Genomic DNA, 20502 nt, shown 5'->3' with positions numbered 1-20502 from the left:
CTGAAAATCTTCCGTTAGCACAGAGAAAGACCTTGTTGCTAGGAAACAACTGGACATATTTTTGACCCCGTGGCTTTATATGTCACCTTTTGCTGGGGGTGTTATGCTGAAAAACTGCCCAGTGTATCATCGCAAGCCCAGGAAGATGATGGTTGATTTCGCAACATCAAAAACCAACAGTTCTCCGTGGTGTTGCGTGAGTCTGTCATGGAATTTCATCGCAGGCTGGAAAACACTCATGGAGTCCTAGGAAGAGACTAATATGATTATGCTTTGAGCCTGTTGCCGTTGTAGATAGATGCACACAGCGATCCAGTAATCTAATCACAACCTGTCGGCCCTGCACTATGTGTACAGGCATCAGGGCACAAACTACAGTAAAGACTGATGCAAGAGATGAGCTGCTCTGCACACACACTCGTGCACAGTTTCCTTGTGCGCACACACACACACACACACACAGAGTCTGACTCTGGCAACTTTCGGGTACTCTGGCAGTGTTGCAGGTGGTGTGTTTACATGAGGGCACCAGAGTGTGTAAAGGCTGGAAGTGGTAGGGGTTAATCATCAACTCCTACTGCAAGGCTGCCTACACAACAGTCATTGAAAGTTTTTCTGAAACGAATCAAACGCTTTCTGCTACTATGTCCTAACACGCATGTCAGCCTCTGTGGATGTATTGAGAAACTTTGTTCCCTCAGCAGAGTAGGAAAACACAGATGGCCAGTTTGTTGCCATGAATAGCAGTTGGTGTGATAGGGGTTAGGGCTGTGTCTCCATGAGCTCACGGCAGTTTGGAGGAAATCTCAAGACAGTCATTAAACTGACCTCAAGTTTGAAAATGCCCAAATCCGGAATATGGCTTCGTCTGTCTACGGTCCAGTGCCAGTCTCTGAACTCAGTTCTCCCTTCCATAGTTTTGTTTGTTTAAAGTCAGATAACATCCCACTGTGTGTCTCCATGCTTACGTAGTTTTAGCCACGCTAGCTGCAGACCTATGGATATCAGTTTCAGCTTTTTACTCCCTTCTGTCCTGAAAATATGTTGACGATTAGGTGCATCGCAATAGAAATGAATGGACTCAGGGGATGAACTGTGCTGACTGGTTAGATTAACAGCTTATGTTTTTGTGTTAAGGTGCATTTATTTATTCAGATAGACTGTATTCTTTTACTGTTTTATTCAGATAATGTATTGTTTTACTGTTATTATTTGTGTAATGTTGATTTTCTTCCATCACACATATATTTCCTAGTCCCCTTTAAAACAGTTGGGCTGTGGAGTCTGCTTCTTTTGTGTTACCTTCCTGCATTCCTTCTGCCTTTGGTTGCCTTCTCTGTCTTCTTTTTCTGCTCTCTCCTTTGATCTACCCCCCACTCTCCCTGCTCCTCTGTCAGAGCTACAGGCGAAGTGGCTGGGACAGCCAACCAATTTTGTTCTCTTCTCCAACAGCTTGTTCAGGGTCAGAGGTTAGAGGCCCTCAAACAGTACTCACTGCTGCCCCCTGGTGCTCAGCACTATCTACATTTTTAGGCTTGCCTGTGTGTGATTGTATTGGGGATGTGAAAAACGGAGCCCTCTCAAGAACCTGGAGAGAGAAATAATCTAAGCCTGATTAAATCCCAGCCATTCCTTATGAGCACTGATAAAATGGAGCTGTGTATGTGTTCAAGTCTGTTACATAGTGTGTGACAGATGTGGCACATCAGATCTCTGGGAAATCATCCAGTTATCAAGCACCAAATCAAATGATCTCTATCATTTCTATGCCCTCAGGCCTGTCCACGTTTCATCAGGAGCCATCACCTCAAACAGTGCGTGCTGGGGGAACTGCTCGCTTCGAGTGCCAGATCGAGGGGGTACCTTCACCTGTTATCACCTGGGAAAAAGACACAGTGCCGGTCCCTGAGGAGACAAGGTGATCTCTCCTTAAATGTTGTTGTGCTTCAGTTTCTTACATTACATAAAACATATATGGAGAAGCAGAAGTGATTTCTTTTATATATTTATACATATTAAACAACTCAAGGTTTAAAAGCAAGGGCTGTATGTAAAATCTCTTGGTCATCTTACTTAAACTGGTTAAAGCAAAATTCTTATATAATAATATTTTCCATAATTACTGATTTAATGCTAGTAGAAATGAAAACTACCACTGTTGTTGTTATCTTGTTAATTTTAAAATAACAAATATTGTGGCCCTATCCGTTCGTGGTTCATTGGGTAACTCACATGCTGATTTCCACAAATTATCACAAATGGGAGAAGATGCCATACAAAATGACCTTGCTAATTTAGCCTCGATTGATTCTAACACACTGGTGTTTAAATGTCGCCCTGCCATCACCTCGTCCTTTCTCTGTATATTCCTCTGGAGTGTAAGGCGTGTTATTACAAGCTCCAGTAAAGTGTCTAAGTGTAGAGTTAGCAGGGTTGGTTTGACCTTGATAATATAGTGCAAGATTTACTAATACCAGCAAGTTAATGGAATATGGGGTCACACGCAGTCTCTTTATGCTCTTTTTTTGTCAGGCCACAGCAAACGTTTGGAGGAGAATACATCCAATGTTTACGTGCAAAAAAGATTTTCCTGACACACCACCTTGACTTTTAAACTAGATATTCACTACGAACCTTCTGTGCTTTTACAACACCTGCACTTGCTACAGCATCATCAACAGATCTTTTTCTATGCAGATCCCCTTCACAAATGTTCTCATTTACTGGGCCACTTAACATATTGACATTTTACTGTGGCTCTACTGAATTTGCTTCCAGTCTTTTCACAAAGAACTGTGTTCTGATGGCTGCTGTAGACCTGCATGACCCACAAACAGCTTACAAGGATGTGGTTCTCCCACCTCATGCGCTGTTAATGGCCTCTTACAGAGATGAGCCAAAGGATGTCTTGTACATTACTGGCTTTTCTTCTCTCAGTTTCTTTCTTACACAAATGTGTAAGAGAGAGAGAGATTTGGCCGCTCTTCCATCTCTTGGTCTTTCTCTTCACTGCTGTCTCCTTTTCATCTCTATTTGTTTCCTTCAATGCTTCCCATTTTCCTCTTATTCTCTAATCTCTGTCTTTTCTTATGCACTATTTTTTACATCCTTTGCATCTCTTTATTCTCTTTGTACTCTTTATTATCCTCGCCTCCACTGCACTCGCTTTCCCTTCCTTCCTCCTGAATAGACTACTATTGACCACATTTTGGTAGGATTATTAGGTTATTAGTTTCTGTTATGGCATCACATTGGTGGGGCAGTAGGGACCTAGATTCAGTTCAGAAGAGACACATAGAGAAATTTGGCATAGAAGCAGATACTGTATATTCTAGTAGTCTAGTAAGTATTTTTTAAACATGAATACAAATAATATTATATACGGATGTTATACTGTTTTCTTGATTATGATTTTGTGTAGCTTTAGACTTGCTTCTCTAAGGTAAAAAAACATTTACGTTCCTGTAATTCCTCTGTGCCTTGGTTATACTCAAGAGCCTCTCACCTAAATAAAGAATGATGGAGTCTTGAGAGGACCCAGCAGGATCCCCACCGATTACCTGAATGTTTCACGCTAGCGGGCACTAAGCCTTTTAATCATTTGTTTTCTCTCCATCTCTCATTCACCTTCTTTCTCCCGCTGCCACTTCTCTTTCACCCTGTGTGCAACAGGTTCATTTCTCTTCCTAATGGCGTGCTCCAGATTCTGGAGGTGACCACGGAGGATGAGGGTGCCTACCGCTGTGTCGCATCCAACTCTGCAGGGAAAGACATCAGTCATGAAGCCAGGCTCACTGTCACCACAGGTGAGGTCTGTTGCAGTGCATTATAGCGTTTTAATAGGCAACTAGGCTGTGCTGGCAGGTGCCAAGCCAATCTTAAAAATCTAATTTAAGTTCTACAATAACAACTGGTGCTAACAAAGCAACAGCTCATCCAAATTGTGTTTGTATTGTGGGCTGGAAATTACTGGAGCTCATCTAGTCTAAATCTAATTCATTTTATTGCAAACTAAATTCTGTGAGTGTTTATTCATTTGAATCTTTGTTTATCCGGGCATGGGACTCACATGTAGAAGAGAAATGAGTGAGAGTCAGGTAAAATTTAAGGTATTTATTTAAGAAAAACCTCATCACTTTTTCAAGTTTCTGGACAAACATTGAGGTGTTAAACATTAAGCTTAAACGTAAGTTAACATAAGCTGGCACACTACTGTTCTTGGACAATGGTTAAAGCTACTGGAGGATTCTTTCCTTTAGAAATGTAGTGTGTCTGACTTGAGAACACAAATTGTTACATCTCCTGTGAAACTCGACTGAAGAGGTCAGTGGCTGAGTTGTAATTTTAATGGAAAAGTTACCAACAATCTTGACAAATACTTATTTATTGGTGTAAACAACTTTGTGTCTGTGGATGTAGGAATTCAGAGAGTGGGTGAGTAGAACCAGGCAGTAGGCAGGAGATGGTATATGATATACAAAACAAATACACAAAAATCCTCTTCACTAGGCAGAAAGCAGAGTGTGGAGGCAGAAAAACAGGCAGGTCCAGGCAATAAGAAACAGACGGCTGGATGGAAAGCAGTGCAGCAGCAGCTGACAGTCTGTCACTGAAGTAAGACACAGCACAGGTTAGGCAGTTAAGTAAGGGGCAGAGACAAAAAGGTAGAATTGAGGCGACTGTTGCAGCAGCAACAGTAACAACTACTCACATCCCATGGTGGTGCATGCAGATTAAATTAAATGTTGTTTTATACTCAGTCTTCATTAACTGTTGACTGACGTGCCGAAATAGCTGTGCTGGGCTGAAAATCAAAATCATCAATCAGTCATTAATCAGTCAAAATACACAGTGAGAGAAAAGAAACACAAATCATATGTTTTGTTTATTGATTTGTGGTATTTAGACTGTCAGGGTGAAATAACTGTGCACGTGTTAATTTATCAATCTTTAACAAAAAAACGATAGCCTACTTTGAGAATAAAGTCATTCATGTTAACGTTGAAGAATAGTATGTGATCTAGAGTTTGATGAAAAGTTTCACATTTCAGCTTGTTTTTACGAAATATGAACAGCTGATTCTCTCAAGAATTAAAAAGACCATTCAGACTGTTATTAGAGAAAGGTGGAAAGGTCCACATATACAATGCTATGGAGGGCGCATCACTATTCCCAGCATGGTTGACTTGCAAGTGCATATGTGTAGAGACATCATTGATATGGAGGCATATATTGTGATATTAGAGATACATGCTCTTTTTAAGTGTGTCACACACTAAATAAAATTATTTATATTTACAAAATGCATTTAAATTGGTCAGTGAAAACACTGATCTTTTCTGTGTGCATTTGTCAGACAAATATTGTAAACATGTATTGTATAGTTACTTCCAAATGTATGAATGACCGATGCCGAACACCAGTAGCTGCTGCAGAAGCTGTCACTGAATGTTTATTATATTTATATATACCCAGACCAATCTTTCTCAAACTCTTCCTAAAACAATACCTCTGACTCATTAAAATGGAGTGCAGATTAAAAAATGATATTTTTCCTTATTTAAAACAATCCAACTACAACAATTAACAACAGATGTGTTAGAGCCAAATGAGTTTACTCTAAGTTGATGTCTGACACTCACTGCTGCTAATTGTTCTTCTAATGAGAACAAAACAAAATCACCCATCTTCTACTGTGTTTCAGCTGGTAACTAATCCATCTAACATTATCGATGAACTAGAACCAAAGGTTGCAGTGATGGATAACTAACGTAATACTTACACTGTGCTCTTCTTTCAGTGTCAGTATTTTTGATTAAAAATTAAAACTCTTAAAAATTCTCTCCCATGAAACGGGTCTTAGTATTTACAGTCTCCCTGGTGTTTTAGGACAGTTTGTTTTATATTCCATGTAGCACAAGTGTTGACAGGATATAACTGAGCTGGAGTGATGATTCAGCAATCCAGAAGAAAACAAAACAAGGCATCCAAGAATCTGTAGAAAAAATGAGAAGGACTATATTTTTCTGCACTGGCAGGTGTAACGCTTGAAGTGCTATTTCTTTATTTGATACATTGGCATTTATGTGTTTGTTATAAGATACTGTATACTATGTACAGTATGTTTGAATGAGGCTGTAATGACAGGCACTGACACTGCAAGGTTATTTTCCCTTTGTGTTCTTGCTTCTGTCATGGATCCCTAGAAGGAAACCACTTAAGGCTCTATTATGAGCTACTTCATGAAACAGGTGTCAGATATGCCATCACTCCGAATTATATGACTAGAATACCTCAGCTGTCTCAGCAAAACTTAGACAGCTTGAGTTGAGTACTTAAAGTATTAGTAAGTAGTTAGTTAGGTTCAGACAAACATTTTAGATTTTATTTCCTTAAATATGAATCTTTTAAAGGACAGTGTGAACGAGGAATGGTTTTCTGTTAGTATGTCCATATGTGAACCTGACTATTGTCTTAAGATGGATGGATCCTTTAACTTCAGAGGAAGTAGAAACTATGAAATATTCAGCTGCCTTAAACCTCCAGTTTCTACATTCTTTTATTCTTGTCATTGCCATTTTTTACATGCTTTACACGTCACCCACACTCATCACATTCACACACAATACTCCTACAAGGCTGCATCATGCAATGCAGTCTTCACAAAGGCAGACAGACCCACTTCAAATCTTTATGCGTAAGCATGGGCTGCTGTATGTAATCTTCATGATTAATTTATAACGTGTTTTCCGAACGCCAGGGGAGCATTGGCGTTTTGTGCTACTGAGAGAGCTTGGCTGAACAGAAATGCAGGGAAGTAAGGGTCTTGCATGCTCGTAACTTGGCGACTGATACACAATTGAGAAATTGGCTTTAACTAAAATCCTTCATTGCTAAGAAATCCTGTGAAATCCAGAAACATCTGCACCACCAATCAAATTTCCTGTTGCATTCAGGTCATATCCACGTCCATCATCTAATCAGATAAGATTTGATTGTCACTCATATACATACTCAGCCATCTAGAGTCAACCTCTTCAGTTCTCTAACCCCTGTCTGGTCTTTTGTCTAACTTGAACATTTAATAAAGTATACAATTTTCTCAGTGTATTGTATTTTCTCAAAGGGTCAACCCATTATGATTCAGATCGCCGTGTGAACAGCTGAAGAATTATCTGTGGTTGTCACCTGGATTTCACACAATAATAAGAAATATTCACACAAATATTACTTGGTTCTGTATATCAAATAGGATCCTACAAGTCCTACTATGGGTTCGGCAGTTAACAGCCAAAACTAAAGCTACTTAAATTAAAAGTGTTTTTAATTCCTCTGCAATTATTGCAGTATTTACATAATGTGGGTTAAACACGGATTGGTCGGTGCTTGCTGAGAGATGGGATAGCACTTAAAGTAAATAGATTCATACTGTCATCGTTCATAGATCAAGCCCTAAACTACTTAAAGTTGCTGATACATTACTAGTGCGTCTACTTCCTTTGTTGCTGCAGGTTCTACAGAAGATCTGAACAGACTTGTTATTGTTGCACCACCTCAGAATGCCACAGTGGTGCTTGGTCATCCCGCTGTGATGGAGTGTATGGCACAAGGTCACCCGAAACCTCTGGTGTCCTGGAGTAGACAAGGTAATACTTGCAGAAACTCAGTTCAATGTAAATTCACTTCTATTTAATTCATTTTACAATTGTATGGAGGACATAGGATTATATAGAAAAAGCCAACAAAACCCTCTCGAGTTGAGGTTATACAACAGTGTGAAAGAAAAACTCACTTTAATGGTGGAACATTCACCGGAAAACTGCTCAGGGTGAGTGGAAAGTGGAGCGAGGAAAGATAACATGCAATGGTGGCAAATGGTTAGAGAGAGAAGAGCGGAGATCTATGGGTAGGAAGCAATCTAAGTGGGACTGAGGTGTTACAAAAGAGTCTAGAGCTGCGTACATGAGCATTCATCTGTGCCAGTTATAGGGAGGGTTTCCTTTCTCTAATAATTACAGCTTTATTTTTATAGAAATTCCTGACATCATTGCTGAGAGTGCCACCTTCTATCAAGCTTTTGTAATCTCCACTTACGCTACAGATTTCTGAATTGAAACATGGAGCTTGTCTCCTCTAATGCACTCAGAGAATGACTCTCGTTTTCCCTGTGAAATGGTCCAATTATCTATAGGGCCTGCATTGTTTGCCGGGCGCCGTCACTATTAGTCGCTTGTCTTCTTTCTTTTTGTTTTTGTGTCACGTGTTAATATCCGTGTTACTAACACAGAACACGTGTGAATATGTCTGCAACAGATCAGCATACATTTGGCTTTAAAGCACTGTGGTCTATATAGTGAATGACTCCACTACCAATGCAGACACCTCTATGAACTCAGATTGAAAAGTCACAGAGCCACCTGTTGGTCAGCTTGTGTCATTACAGGTGTAATCTCCGGCTGCTCAAAGTTGTGCCTCTTTATGTTGTGTTGTTTTTATACATTACTGAAAGCTTAGCACCAGATGATCTCCACTTTCAACAGGGGTACTGTTTTCATTTGTATGATAAGGGACTGTGCTCTGTTGCTTGCTCCTTTGATCAGATGGTAAGCCTATTTCCACGGATGTGATCGTCCTCACAACAAACCTGGTGATTAGGGACACAAGGCGTCACCATGCTGGAGTCTATGTCTGCCGGGCCAACAAACCCAAAACCAGAGAGTTTGTCACTGCTGCTGCGGAGCTGCATGTGCCCGGTAAGAGTGATGCGCAGTACATAATGACAGATTAGGCGTTTCTGAGAACTCTTTTACTGACACTAGTCCCTGTCTCCCATTTCCCCTTAAATCACCAAGTTATTGAGGGTTTGTTTACACACAATCTTTGGTGCTGATTGATATAACTACCTTTCTGGGAGCCCCAGTGGCTTAGGGGTTAGGACACAGACCATGAACCATAGCATTACTGAGCAATCTTCAACATTCCAGCTGAGGACCTTAGACAGGCTTTATTTTCTACTCTGTAATGAGATATATTTTAAAACAAAATGTAGAAGTCTGGGCTGACTTTAGTTAGTCGAACATACAGTTAGAGAGATCTGCATGAGATCCTTCAGATGTGACTAGATCACTCAGATACAGTGAGGTAGAAAGAAAACTGTAAATCTCTTCATAGCTCAGTTCTTTCTACCTATTGATCTTCACCCAAAGAACTCTTACCTTTGTCATTAGATCATTCACAGCAACACGATGCTAAAGCGAATCTTTTCTTGCAGTACATCTGTATCGACAGCCTGCCAAGTTCCACAACTTCTGCTTTGTTTTCTACTTCCAACAGCCCCGCCAGTTATTCTCCAGCCCCCAGATACAGTGTCTCTCTCCCGGGGAAACACTGCCAGGTTTGTGTGTAACAGCTCTGGGGAGCCTCCTCCAGTGTTGCAGTGGCTAAAGAACGGGCAGCCCATCAAGTCAGTGAGACGAGTGAAGACTCAAAGCCCTGGAGTCCTGCTCATCAACCAGCTGGCACTGGAGGACGCAGGCTTACTACCAGTGCATAGCAGACAATGGGCTGGGAACGGCCTGTGCCACTGCCAAACTGACGGTCATCGTTAGGGAAGGTCTGCCCAGCCCTCCTCGTCACCTGTCTGCTACACCCTACTCCAGCACAACTGCCTTGCTCAGCTGGGAGAAACCTGAATACAACGCGGACCAAATAATCGGCTATTCTGTTCACTGCCATCGAGCTGCAGGTGTGTCTCTATTCAGGAGTTTTTCTGCACAGCACAGCACAATAAGCACATTTAAGACTTTATTTGAATTGGTTTTTATCCTTTTCAGGCTTAGATAACGTGGAGTACCAGTTTGCAATGAACAATGACACCACAGAGTATCACATCAAAGAGCTTCTTCCTCACACGGCCTACACATTCTTTGTGGTGGCTTACTCGCCAATGGGTGCTAGTCGACCATCTCTTCCTGTCACTGTGGAGATGCTGGAGGATGGTGAGTTATCAGGCTAACAAGGGTCAAATAAGGTCAGCCTGGCATGTTTTATGGGCTCATGCAGCAATCATTATCAGTTTATCAACCTGTAACTCATCCCTACATTGTGTAGTCTCTCCTTGGCTAATGCTTAAAGAAAACAGTCACTTGATCCACAATTCTGAAGCATTTTATAGTTTAGATTAGTTATAGGATGTTTTCAAGCTGTCCAGTGCAACTGTGCAAATCTGTCAGATACGCCTTGAATCTCCTATCCCTTTTCCTTTTCCCTTTGCAGTGCCAAGTGCCCCTCCTCAGCTGTCCATAGCCAGCACTTCCCCCACAGACATCAGGCTGATGTGGCATCCACTGTCATCGCAGCACAGTCGAGGAGCTGTTACCCGCTACCGCATTGAATACAGCTCTCTGGATCAGGGTTGGTAACCGCTGCTGGACAGCTGAATTTAACTGCCCTGAAATTAGTAGCATTTCTGTGAAATGCGGAGTGTTATTTGGGAGCTAGTTGTTTCTTGACATAAGTTATTCACAAAGTTACAGTATAGGATAGAATTTATGAAACTATGTCGATTATTTCTGAAAACTTTATATAAAAATGCAGGAAAGCACAAGCAAATATATATATGTAGATTATTGTTATCTTTAGATAAAGAGCTCTATTTTCTCCAGTAAATCCAAAGGTGCACTTGAAGAGTTGCATATCTGGAAATGATTTAGTGAGACCTCTTTACAAGAATATGTCTGTATTCTATATTCCCACAGTGGACACTGTGTTCTCAGTAGAGGTCGGGGGTAATGAGACTCAGTTTACACTGAGAGAGCTGCAGCCCAACCAGGCCTACCGACTGAGGATAGCAGCTGGAACAGGCATTGGTTTCGGGGTCCCATCTGAGTGGGCTCAGCATCAGACATTAGCCCACTTCAACCACAGTGACAGCAGCATGGGTAAAGGAAAGACCGTGTTAATTTGTAAAATTGAGGATAATGGTATTTATATAGTAAAATATAATAGTATAATATAATTGTAATCAATTATATTATAACTTTGTCTGATCTTATTCGACTGTTAGCGGCTAAAAACCTTTTGTACTTTAGTTATTTGTCCTGTGACCAGTTTTGAATGTTTCAGTGATGTATTCAACATTTCAAAATGTAAAAGTAAAGTCATTACATCCCATAAGACATTCCAGATCAACACATTAGCTTGGAACAACTAATAATTTAAAGCCATAATATGCAACTTAGACTAGCACTAGACTGAAAATAAATCTACTCCATCCTTTTTCTTTTTCCTTTTTCAGTGATCTTTGCACCTACTGAGCTGAAAGTCAGAGTCAGAGTCAGTACACTCAATGTGACATGGCATCCCTCACCCAATCACACACTGGTCTCTGGTTACAAACTGTCATACCGTGAAGTGGAGCCTGAAGAGTCAGCCAATGGGGAAAGGACAACACAAACCCACACCATCAGGCTTCGTAAGAAGGCAAGGTATCATCTACTCACTGGGCTGGGTAAGTTGGGGCAAGTTAAGGTTTTTAAGGTCTTAAAACATGGAATGAAGGTTGTGATTTCAGGATACAGGAACATTAGACTGACTGCTATTAGTTTGACCTCTAATAGCCTCTTTGTGAGATGCTGTCTGGGCTCACTTGTAACCTCTAAAGTCAAATTTGCAATAATTCTCTCTCCTTGAATGTTACATTTAATTTGAAATGGAAGAAAGTTTTTTAGAGTGAAATTTTTAGAGACCTTTCCAACATATTATTATCATGGGTTATTTAAATTGACAAGACAGCAACATGTGCAAAAAGTGAAAGGATATGAATACTTTCCAAAACCACTGTGCAGTATATATAAATGTTTCTTAATTGTTTCTTAGTCCTATTATGTTTCAGTCTCTTCTATTTTTCTCTATCCTACACTGTGTGTGTTTGTGCGTCAGTTCCTGATCAGCAGTACGAGGTGAGGGTTTGGGCATTCAACAAGCAGATAGAAGGTGCAGCTGCAGTGTGGAAGGGAAGCACTGACAAGCCAGTTGACAGAAGTAAGATTTATTTTTGTGTGTGCCTTTATAAAATAATACAGGATTTAATGAAAAACATCTGTCTTGGAAAAAAAAAGTGACAAAAGACACCACCAAGCATTTTTATGGTGCAGCACATAAATAACAGAAATGACATTTTCCAACATTCAACACAAGTAGCGTGAATTTACTGTATGTGTGTGTTATAGCATTGTCAGCCCCCATGCGCCCGCCTCCATTGCCCCCGAGCATCATCCAAGCCACAGCCAACAGCTCCACCTCCATCTGGCTGCACTGGGAGAAACCACGGTTCAGCAACGTGCGCATTATCAACTACACAGTCCGCTGCAGCCCAGCAGGAACCACCAATGCCTCCCTGGTCTCCTATCGCACCAGGTAACACAAACACAACCTTCTAATAAAGAAATCATTCAGTGTTCTTAGATTAAAAAAAGAGCATATCACAGCAAATAAGCAACAGGCAGCTGGGAAGAGTTAACAACGTAAAAGGAAATTTATTGTAGCAAACTAATAAGATTAAATTAAAAATACAAGTAGATTGTTGTTCTGTCGGTGCAGAGTCTAAACCATACTTACAACACACACTCAGGAGTGTTCCCTCTTGTGTACAGCTCTGCTCAGGACATACTGCTCGGGGGATTGAAGCCCTTCACCCGTTACGAACTGGCAGTGCAGTCTAATGGAGTGGATGTGGTGGGGCCCTTCAGCAGTACTGTAGAGGAGTCCACTCTGTCTGACCGTAAGTCTCCACTGTGCTCCTTATTTATTTTATCGTGTTTTTAAAAAGCAGATTCAAACGTTTGATTGTGCCAGTTTATTTATTAAGGTGAAAGTGCTCTGTTCTTACTCCCTGAAGGATGCGGTGCAGATTAGTGTGTTGACTAGCTAGTGGCCAGTGAGTATGGGCATTGGTGACGGGCACTGATGCCTGATAACTGTTTCTAATAAAACACCCAGGTGTAGACGCTGCTCATATGTTGGCCAGCAGCCCTGTAACAGCCAAGTAAGGGTGGTGAGTGCAGGCTGAGCCACTTTTAATGACATTATTACCACCAGACACCTCGTCACACTCTCCACTAACGTATCATCACCTGAGCCCCAGTCCATTCTCCCATTGCCCTGCCCTGCCTGTCCCCTCTCTCCTGTACGCAGGTGGCAGGGACACGAGGAAGCAGATGGTTGTCCCACAATATGTCAGATTCCCCACCAAGACAATATACATTCCCCAGCTGTGAGGCCTCGTTTCTGGCTTCTAATTACTGACCCAGTCCTCCCTTATCCTTCAGGCCCCGCCACGCCACCGGAGGAGCTGCAGCTGAGTGCTCTCGACTCCTCCTCTGTGCTTGTGAGCTGGCGCCCCCCGCTGGAGCCTAATGGCATCATTGTCAACTACAGGATCTTGTACACTGGCAACCTCAGCCAGCCGGAGCACTTGTGGAACAGCCTCATTCAGGATGGTGGGTGTTGGCTTTTCAAGTCATCTTCATGATTCATAATATATATATATACCTATTTTACACCCTAGTCTTAAGAATATGTGAATAAATGTGCCAAATTAAATTAATACAATATAGTTAATATAAAATAAAATTTATTGCACATCTGAAACTCTGTCTGTTGCTCTTTTTCAGGAAGCATTACCAGTGTGGAGATCCAGGGTTTGTCCAGTGGTACCCATTACTTCTTTAAATTAGGAGCATCTACTGAGGTGGGGCCAGGACCTTTTTCGACTGTGAAGGACATTCACACTCCCCTTCAAAAATATGGTACGCATCATGTAGTAGTTATATAATATAAGTGACAGTAATAAGAACATCATCAGAATAACAACAGAAAGAGGCACAAACCGTGGCACATGACTGTAAATACAAAACCATTAACCCTCCCAGTGAACTACAATCCAACATAAACCTGTTAAACTGAAATTAAAGGAAATATTCAGGAGACACTTTCTATTAATTTAATCTCTTGCATGCTCCTACAAAAGAGGACTGTTGTGAACAGTATGTGCTATTTGTAATATCTGAACACCAAACGTGATGCTATAAGCATTGAGAATGCTTTATTTTTCAGATTTTCTTAATAAAACCACAGAGTAACAGGTTTATTTTGTTCTCATGGGCTGTGTGAGTGTTGCCAGGATGCAGCGTGTGAATGGGTTTGAGGTAGTTAGTGGGTGGGTGAGAGCTCCCGCCATCTGTTTCCTCTCTTCTCCATGTCCAGACTGCCAAAGATGCCCAGCATAAATGAATATCAATGAAGGCTTGCTTTCCCTTGTTGAATGTTGGCTCATATTTCTTTGCCAGTGTAACTTGGACTTAAATTAAGAAATCAATACATTCTCACAGAGTCTCATAACAACAGTCTCCAATTCTCTTCTCTTAAGATGGAGCTCTAGGTATAACTCGACTAAAACTGTTGGCCGTTGGCCATGTGTAAAGTTGTTTTTTTTTCTTCTTTTCAACTGTGTCTGGACAGAGCTGGATATCCATACTGTGACAGGCATCATAGTTGGTGTGTGTCTTGGGCTGATATGCATCCTCCTCTGCATGTGTTTCAGCTTTCGTAATGGCAAATCCAGGTATGGTAACATGTGTAGATGAGTGCACAGGTACTTGTACTGTAACTATGCACTAATCCACATACCAGATTTATTTTTCAAGCATGATATCCCGACTAGACAACTGTACAGTACTGAAGGCTTCTGTAGTGCCCCAGTCTCTAACCCTCCCTCTGCTCCACATAGGGAGTTATCTGGCAGCTTGGACTCCACATCTGCGACCCCTCAGAACAGGAGAGGAGGCTGCCCCATTCCCTCCAACATGCCAGAGTGTAACGATAGCCACGAGCTGGAGACACTGATGCCCCCAGGCAGCCAAGAGTCTGGTCAGCCTCCAGCAGGGGCCCCAGAGGAGCAGAGCTTGATGGCAAGTGCTAATGCAAGAGAAGGAGAGGATGCCCCAGCACCTGAACCCAAGGTCAAACTGTGCAAGGGGAGAGTTCTTTTCCAAAAGATCAGCGGATACTCTAGTTATGTTTTCATTTGTCAGTAGAGGGATAATCCTTTTAATTGTGGTCCACTCACTGTTTTGTGTAATTTGCAGGCTGCTTGGAATGGCTCCGTGAGTCATAACTGGGCCAACAGAATCACCAGATACAGAGACACTATAACAGAGGACTCTCCAACAGTCATTAATGGAGCTCTCAACATGCTCATTACTGATAATGACACGGTAAATGAATGAACTAAATACAGTACTGTAACTACTGGTCTGACAGTCAGCTTTACTATCACTGAACGGAGCCATGTGGCATTTCTAATTGACAAAGTGGGGTGGCAGAATGGTTGTTAGCTAAACAATCATATGTTTGGACCTGCTGCCTTTTATTTAATTATTTTTTTGTGGGTTCCCTCACAGAATTCAAGTGTTTGTTGACTCCAAATTGATTGTAGTAGACTGGTTACAGCACCCAGTGACAGCTGAGATTGACTGCCATTCAAACAGTAACAGTGGCAGATTCACCAGTGAAATTATTTTTTAAGTAACAGGTACTTGATTTCAAATGGAGGAAAGTAGCTTCTCATTTATTATCTAGTCCGTGACCTTTACAGCTGGATAGTTTCTAACAAGAACCACATAAAAGTGATCATTAAGATGCACTGGCTGGCTAGTACAGACTGCACAGTATCTGATATTGTGCTGATACTAAAGTTGCATGTGACAGGCTATAGTACTGTATAAGGAAACATGATTTTTTTGTTTCTTACATATTTGTTTGTATTTTTACACAACATATTTTTACAATTAACATTATAAGTATATAAGTAAATAATAAAGGTTGCTAGACAGTGGTTGCATGAGTGCAGGGCAGAGCTGCTTACATTTCAGGGTTATCATCCATGAACAAAGTACAATTCATCTGATTGTACTTGTTGTTCTTTTAGAGTAGTGCTAGATTACCATTGCAAACCATTCCAGCTTACAGATTGCTATGGCAGATATATAGTTTTGTCCATTCCTTACACTTTTCTTAGAATAGGTTCATATATACCACCCACTAGACAGTCCAGTTACAGTGGCTAAGGCTATGACTGATGTCTGAATAACCCTGTTACAGTTCATCAACTAATAGAGAAAACTGAAGGAACGCTGACACCGTTTTTTTTTTTTTTTTGCAGGGCTTGGAAAAACATCTGTGTACATACATGTACAGTAACCAGGTCGAGGCAGAAGTCATCGTTCACTCAGAGCTGTCACATCCGAACGGGGAGAAAGAGGAGGAGGGCAGTGAGAGGGAGAAGGATTCTAACACCACTAAGGGACCTTCATTATCAGAGGACAAATATACCCCTTTGAATCAGACGAGCCCTCCAGGAGAGATAAAACCTCTAGAAAAACGGGTGCAATGCCTCTCGAGTCTTCCCTCGATTACATTGGTAGCTAATCACAACGGGGTGCTAGACGGCACGGGGGATGAGCCAATTGTAGACATAGAGCCACAGCAGGACATGGGGCTAACCAACGGCTTCCACTCTCCCAAGACTGTGAGGCCTGTGCTCAGGTCAGAGCATCTGGAGAACGGGGACTCTAGACATTGTCCTTCTGCACCAGGGAAGGCCACCTCTGTTGGGCTCTCCCCTGCCCCCTTTGTCAGCTCTGGCCTAGTCCACTCTACCTCAGCAGCACACAGTTATCTGTGCCCGTAGCCTCTGCATGTAGGCCATCGACCCTTACACAAACATAGAGACTTAGACTGATGTTTCTTTCTTTTAAAACCCAGGAAGAATCCCTTTGGCCTATTTTCATGCACCTCATCATTGGATTTCTTTCTCTTCCATGCAAAGTTTTTATAGGTACATGGGATGGACTGTTTAATACATGTGTATATACAGTACAGTATGTTGTATATACAGTACATATACAGTTTATTTTAGTGGTAGAGTACTCTATGTGGGTATGCTTTCTGTAGGATTGCAACCATGCTGTCCTCCAGGTTTCTTTCCAATTCATAGAAATGAAAAGAAAGCAACTTAACCAAGGAGATGGAAGTGGATTGTAAGGAGGCTTTTCCCACTGTGTTGCACATGGCTCTGTTCCACTCAGGAATGAGAAAACAAAAGCCTGGAACCTTCCCTAACTGAGCACTTGGACAAGCTATCATCCGGGATGGGAGGATCAGTGGCAGAGGCTCAGTGGGTCTTCCTGGGCTTCATCATGTGGATGCTACTTTACTGTGGCAATGAGGAATAAGCCTTAAAGAATCTCTGCACACCCTGGGAGTGCAGAACACCTCCGCAGCCTCCGCTTGTCTCAGGGTCCATGCACACACACTCACATGCACACACACACACACACACACACACACACACACAGGTACAAACTGAGCTGATTAGAGCTGATTCCATTGTATCTCACACTGGCTCACATATAAATACACATTTACACACACATTTCCTGACTCGAGTGTGTGGGTCTCAGGTGCCTAATTGTTCTAGGTGCATTTCTAACTTGTATATTTCTATAGATGAGTATGTTCAGTACAAGTAAAAAAAACAAGTGTCAACATAAAGAATAAAACACACACATAAAAATCAAACGATATTGAGTATACAGGTTTGGCACACGTGAAGTATTTCCTTTTCCAAAATGCCACATACCCAGGATGAGTTTGATGATTTTGTGAATGGGGGCACTCAGCTGGAAATCGAAAAGTGAAAATCTGATTTTGGAATCCAAATATTTATATGTCCATGTTGGCATTGGTTTAATTATGTTTGTGGGAGAACTAGGGGAGATGTTAACCACCTACCTGTAGATCACTCTTCTGGTTTAGCTCCCGGTTAGGGATGCACCAGTGTCCGCACTCTCTTCAAACTGCTGTTCCACTGCTGATTGGTGTTGTCTAAAAGTGGGTTTTGCAGTACACAAATGTTTGTCAATGGTACAAAACAGTTTATTTTTGATCTGAACATCTGGAACATGCCTCGTACAGTCTTTAGCAGTAACTTTTACAGCCATCCTACCTGTCCTTTGCATACATGATTATATGCAGTATCCTGGATAGATAGCATTCGTCTTTACATTAAGGAAGTAACACCACATCGTGTTAGCAGTCTCTCATCAGTAGCTGCGATGAGAGTCATTTAGGGACAATATGGAGTTTAGGCCAAAATTCACAGGAATCAGATGAATTTGTGTTTATTGTTGGAATCAAGAAATCCTGAACGGTCTCAATAATGCTGTATGTGAAATGCCAGCTATGTTTATATTTCAAGGGAAATTCAACTCAACTTGTCTGATCAGTGTTATCAGATACAAAAAATAAATAAACAAATACAAAACTTTTTTTTTATTTACTTTGACCCTAAAGTGTTGGATAATATTCCTAATTCCTGATGAACCATTATGTGAAGCTGAGTGAGTCAGTGTAAAAGGGGAACTGGTGCATCCCTACTTCTTATCAACAGCACTACCTCATTTCTTTTCAGGACGGTTTCCAGTGTGGCTTTATTGGTTTTATGTAACTAGCACCTTTTTAAGATATTTTTGATTTTACAGCCTTTGATATTTGCAGAAATAATCGTCCTACACTGACTGTATGTTCTCATAATATGTCAAACAGTAAATTATGTCGCTTCCTCTCAGATCAGAGTGTGTCACTCAGTATTATGTTACTATTTCACCCTTTTATGCAGAACATCTGAAACTCAGCGTAGCCAGTCTCACCGCTTGCAGGTCCACTTGCTATTTCTTGCCAGGGAATAAGAATCTCCTGCTGCGCGACCATGTGTGCCATCTGCAGGCAATGAATGTTACTACACCAATGTATAGTTTGTACTATAGATAAAGGCTAAATACTTAGGCAGTTCACCAATTAGCCATGTGAGTGCACTCTATGGGCCTGATTTACCAAGATCCTAAATAGCAAGAACTACATTTGTTTAGTTTGATGGCTCTTTACAGGTGCAAACAAGGTGGAGGCAGACGTGTTTAAAAGAGGTTTTTCCATGTTTCACTAGTGTCTGTCATGGAGAGTTTAGGGAATGATCAGCATAAAAGCAAGAGGAAATTCGATCACGAGGAAGCACTGGAAAGACCGCTCCTATAATTCTCAGGAAATGAACAACTGCATGTCACGTTTGGCCTCATTCAGTGCGTCCTTCACCTGCCTGAACCAAATAGGACTTTGTTTTGTGGAGCATTACACATCTATGGTCCAAAAGCTCACTGCCAAATGCTCAGCATGTGGTTCAGAGGGCATGGCCCTGCCAATATTAGAATATTAGTACATACAAACCTCCAGTGAATCAGGCCCTCCAGTCGTTACGGTTCTAACCCCACCTACTTCATTTGGAATAGCAAATATGACATTATGTGTAACTGTACAATCATTGCCTGAAAGTGGCACAAACAAATAGCAGCAGCAGTTTTCAGTCTTTGTCTGTGGAAGGAGATAATTGACAAGTTCTGTCTGTTCTGTCGTAGACGAGTGAGTTTGTTACGAACGGGTTCACGTCAGAAAGACTATTTTAATGATTCGAACAGAAATGTTATTATTTTCACTTCTACATGATGTCTCATCTTCTCTCAGGCAGTTTTCTTTTTCAGTCCATGTTTCTATCCAGGTCCATGCAACTACAAAAATGTCACCAGCTCAACTCGAACACATCAGCAAAAGCAATGTAAATGGGTCCTCACAATGTTGTATGAAAACCCCTCATGGTTTTTCTTCCCAGCATAACTGTGTTTACTCTAAAATGTTTCATTGTTCTGAACTTAATTGCATGGTACCTCAAATATGCTTATTTTTTTAGCCTTGCCATGTAAATACTTAAAGTCACAACAGGATCCATGTGTTTTCTTTACTGCAGTAGCGGTTTTATGTATAGGGACAGAGTTGAATGTGTGCTCAGCAAACCGGGGTCAAGCATTCATTCAAAGTGTGAATGACTTTGCAACATCGGGATCAATCTAAAGTGGATGACAATTGAAATGTGAATAGTGCAACCACAGGTTTTGGCCTTGTGGTTTGATAATCATTTTCCCTTTGTATAAGCTAAAGCAAACCACCAAAACTACAGCATGCCTGCATATTTTTTCTTCACTGATGCTGTTCTATATTAATACTGTTTCTCAACATCTTCAAAAGTTTGGCTGTCCTGAGTCCAGAAACAAGAATAGTATTGTCCAAAAGCATTCCAGTTTTCTTTCTTAAACATAGCTCTCTCTCTCTCTCTCTCTCTCTCTCTCTCTCTCTCTCTCTCTCTCTCAAATCAGCCATGATTAACCATGCTACCTTAAGAAGAGAAGTGCTAAAACCCCAGACTGTGTTTCTGCTGCTCTGATAGGTTTCCTCCAGACCTGGGTTCAGTTTCTCCATTGACTGCAAGAGTTTGCAAATAACCGACGCCTGAGCCGAATGTGGGCAAAACTGCTTGGACTGACAGCGAGTGGCTGG

At 41.4% G+C, this 20502-nt stretch overlaps 1 protein-coding gene across 1 annotated transcript in view; it reads left to right on the top strand.

Annotated features, from left to right (window-relative positions):
* The window catches only part of igdcc4 (immunoglobulin superfamily, DCC subclass, member 4), a 38391-nt gene extending 18130 nt beyond the window's left edge, over nt 1-20261 (top strand). The window contains 19 exon segments of the mRNA XM_026378952.1: nt 1777-1918; nt 3673-3806; nt 7512-7646; nt 8601-8753; nt 9334-9530; nt 9532-9745; nt 9834-9998; nt 10276-10413; nt 10758-10940; nt 11297-11509; nt 11941-12042; nt 12231-12417; nt 12654-12781; nt 13329-13499; nt 13674-13808; nt 14521-14623; nt 14789-15020; nt 15147-15275; nt 16223-20261. Coding sequence (XP_026234737.1) covers nt 1777-1918; nt 3673-3806; nt 7512-7646; nt 8601-8753; nt 9334-9530; nt 9532-9745; nt 9834-9998; nt 10276-10413; nt 10758-10940; nt 11297-11509; nt 11941-12042; nt 12231-12417; nt 12654-12781; nt 13329-13499; nt 13674-13808; nt 14521-14623; nt 14789-15020; nt 15147-15275; nt 16223-16750 — 3389 coding nt within the window. The 3' untranslated portion in view covers nt 16751-20261.
* Nucleotides 20262-20502: the final 241 nt, after the last annotated feature.

The sequence above is a fragment of the Anabas testudineus genome, chromosome 3 (assembly GCF_900324465.2).
Source record: "Anabas testudineus chromosome 3, fAnaTes1.2, whole genome shotgun sequence".
NCBI classification, from domain to species: Eukaryota; Metazoa; Chordata; class Actinopteri; order Anabantiformes; family Anabantidae; genus Anabas; species Anabas testudineus.
The sequence above is the reverse complement of the archived record's forward strand: the minus strand, read 5'-3'. Positions and strand labels throughout refer to the sequence as shown.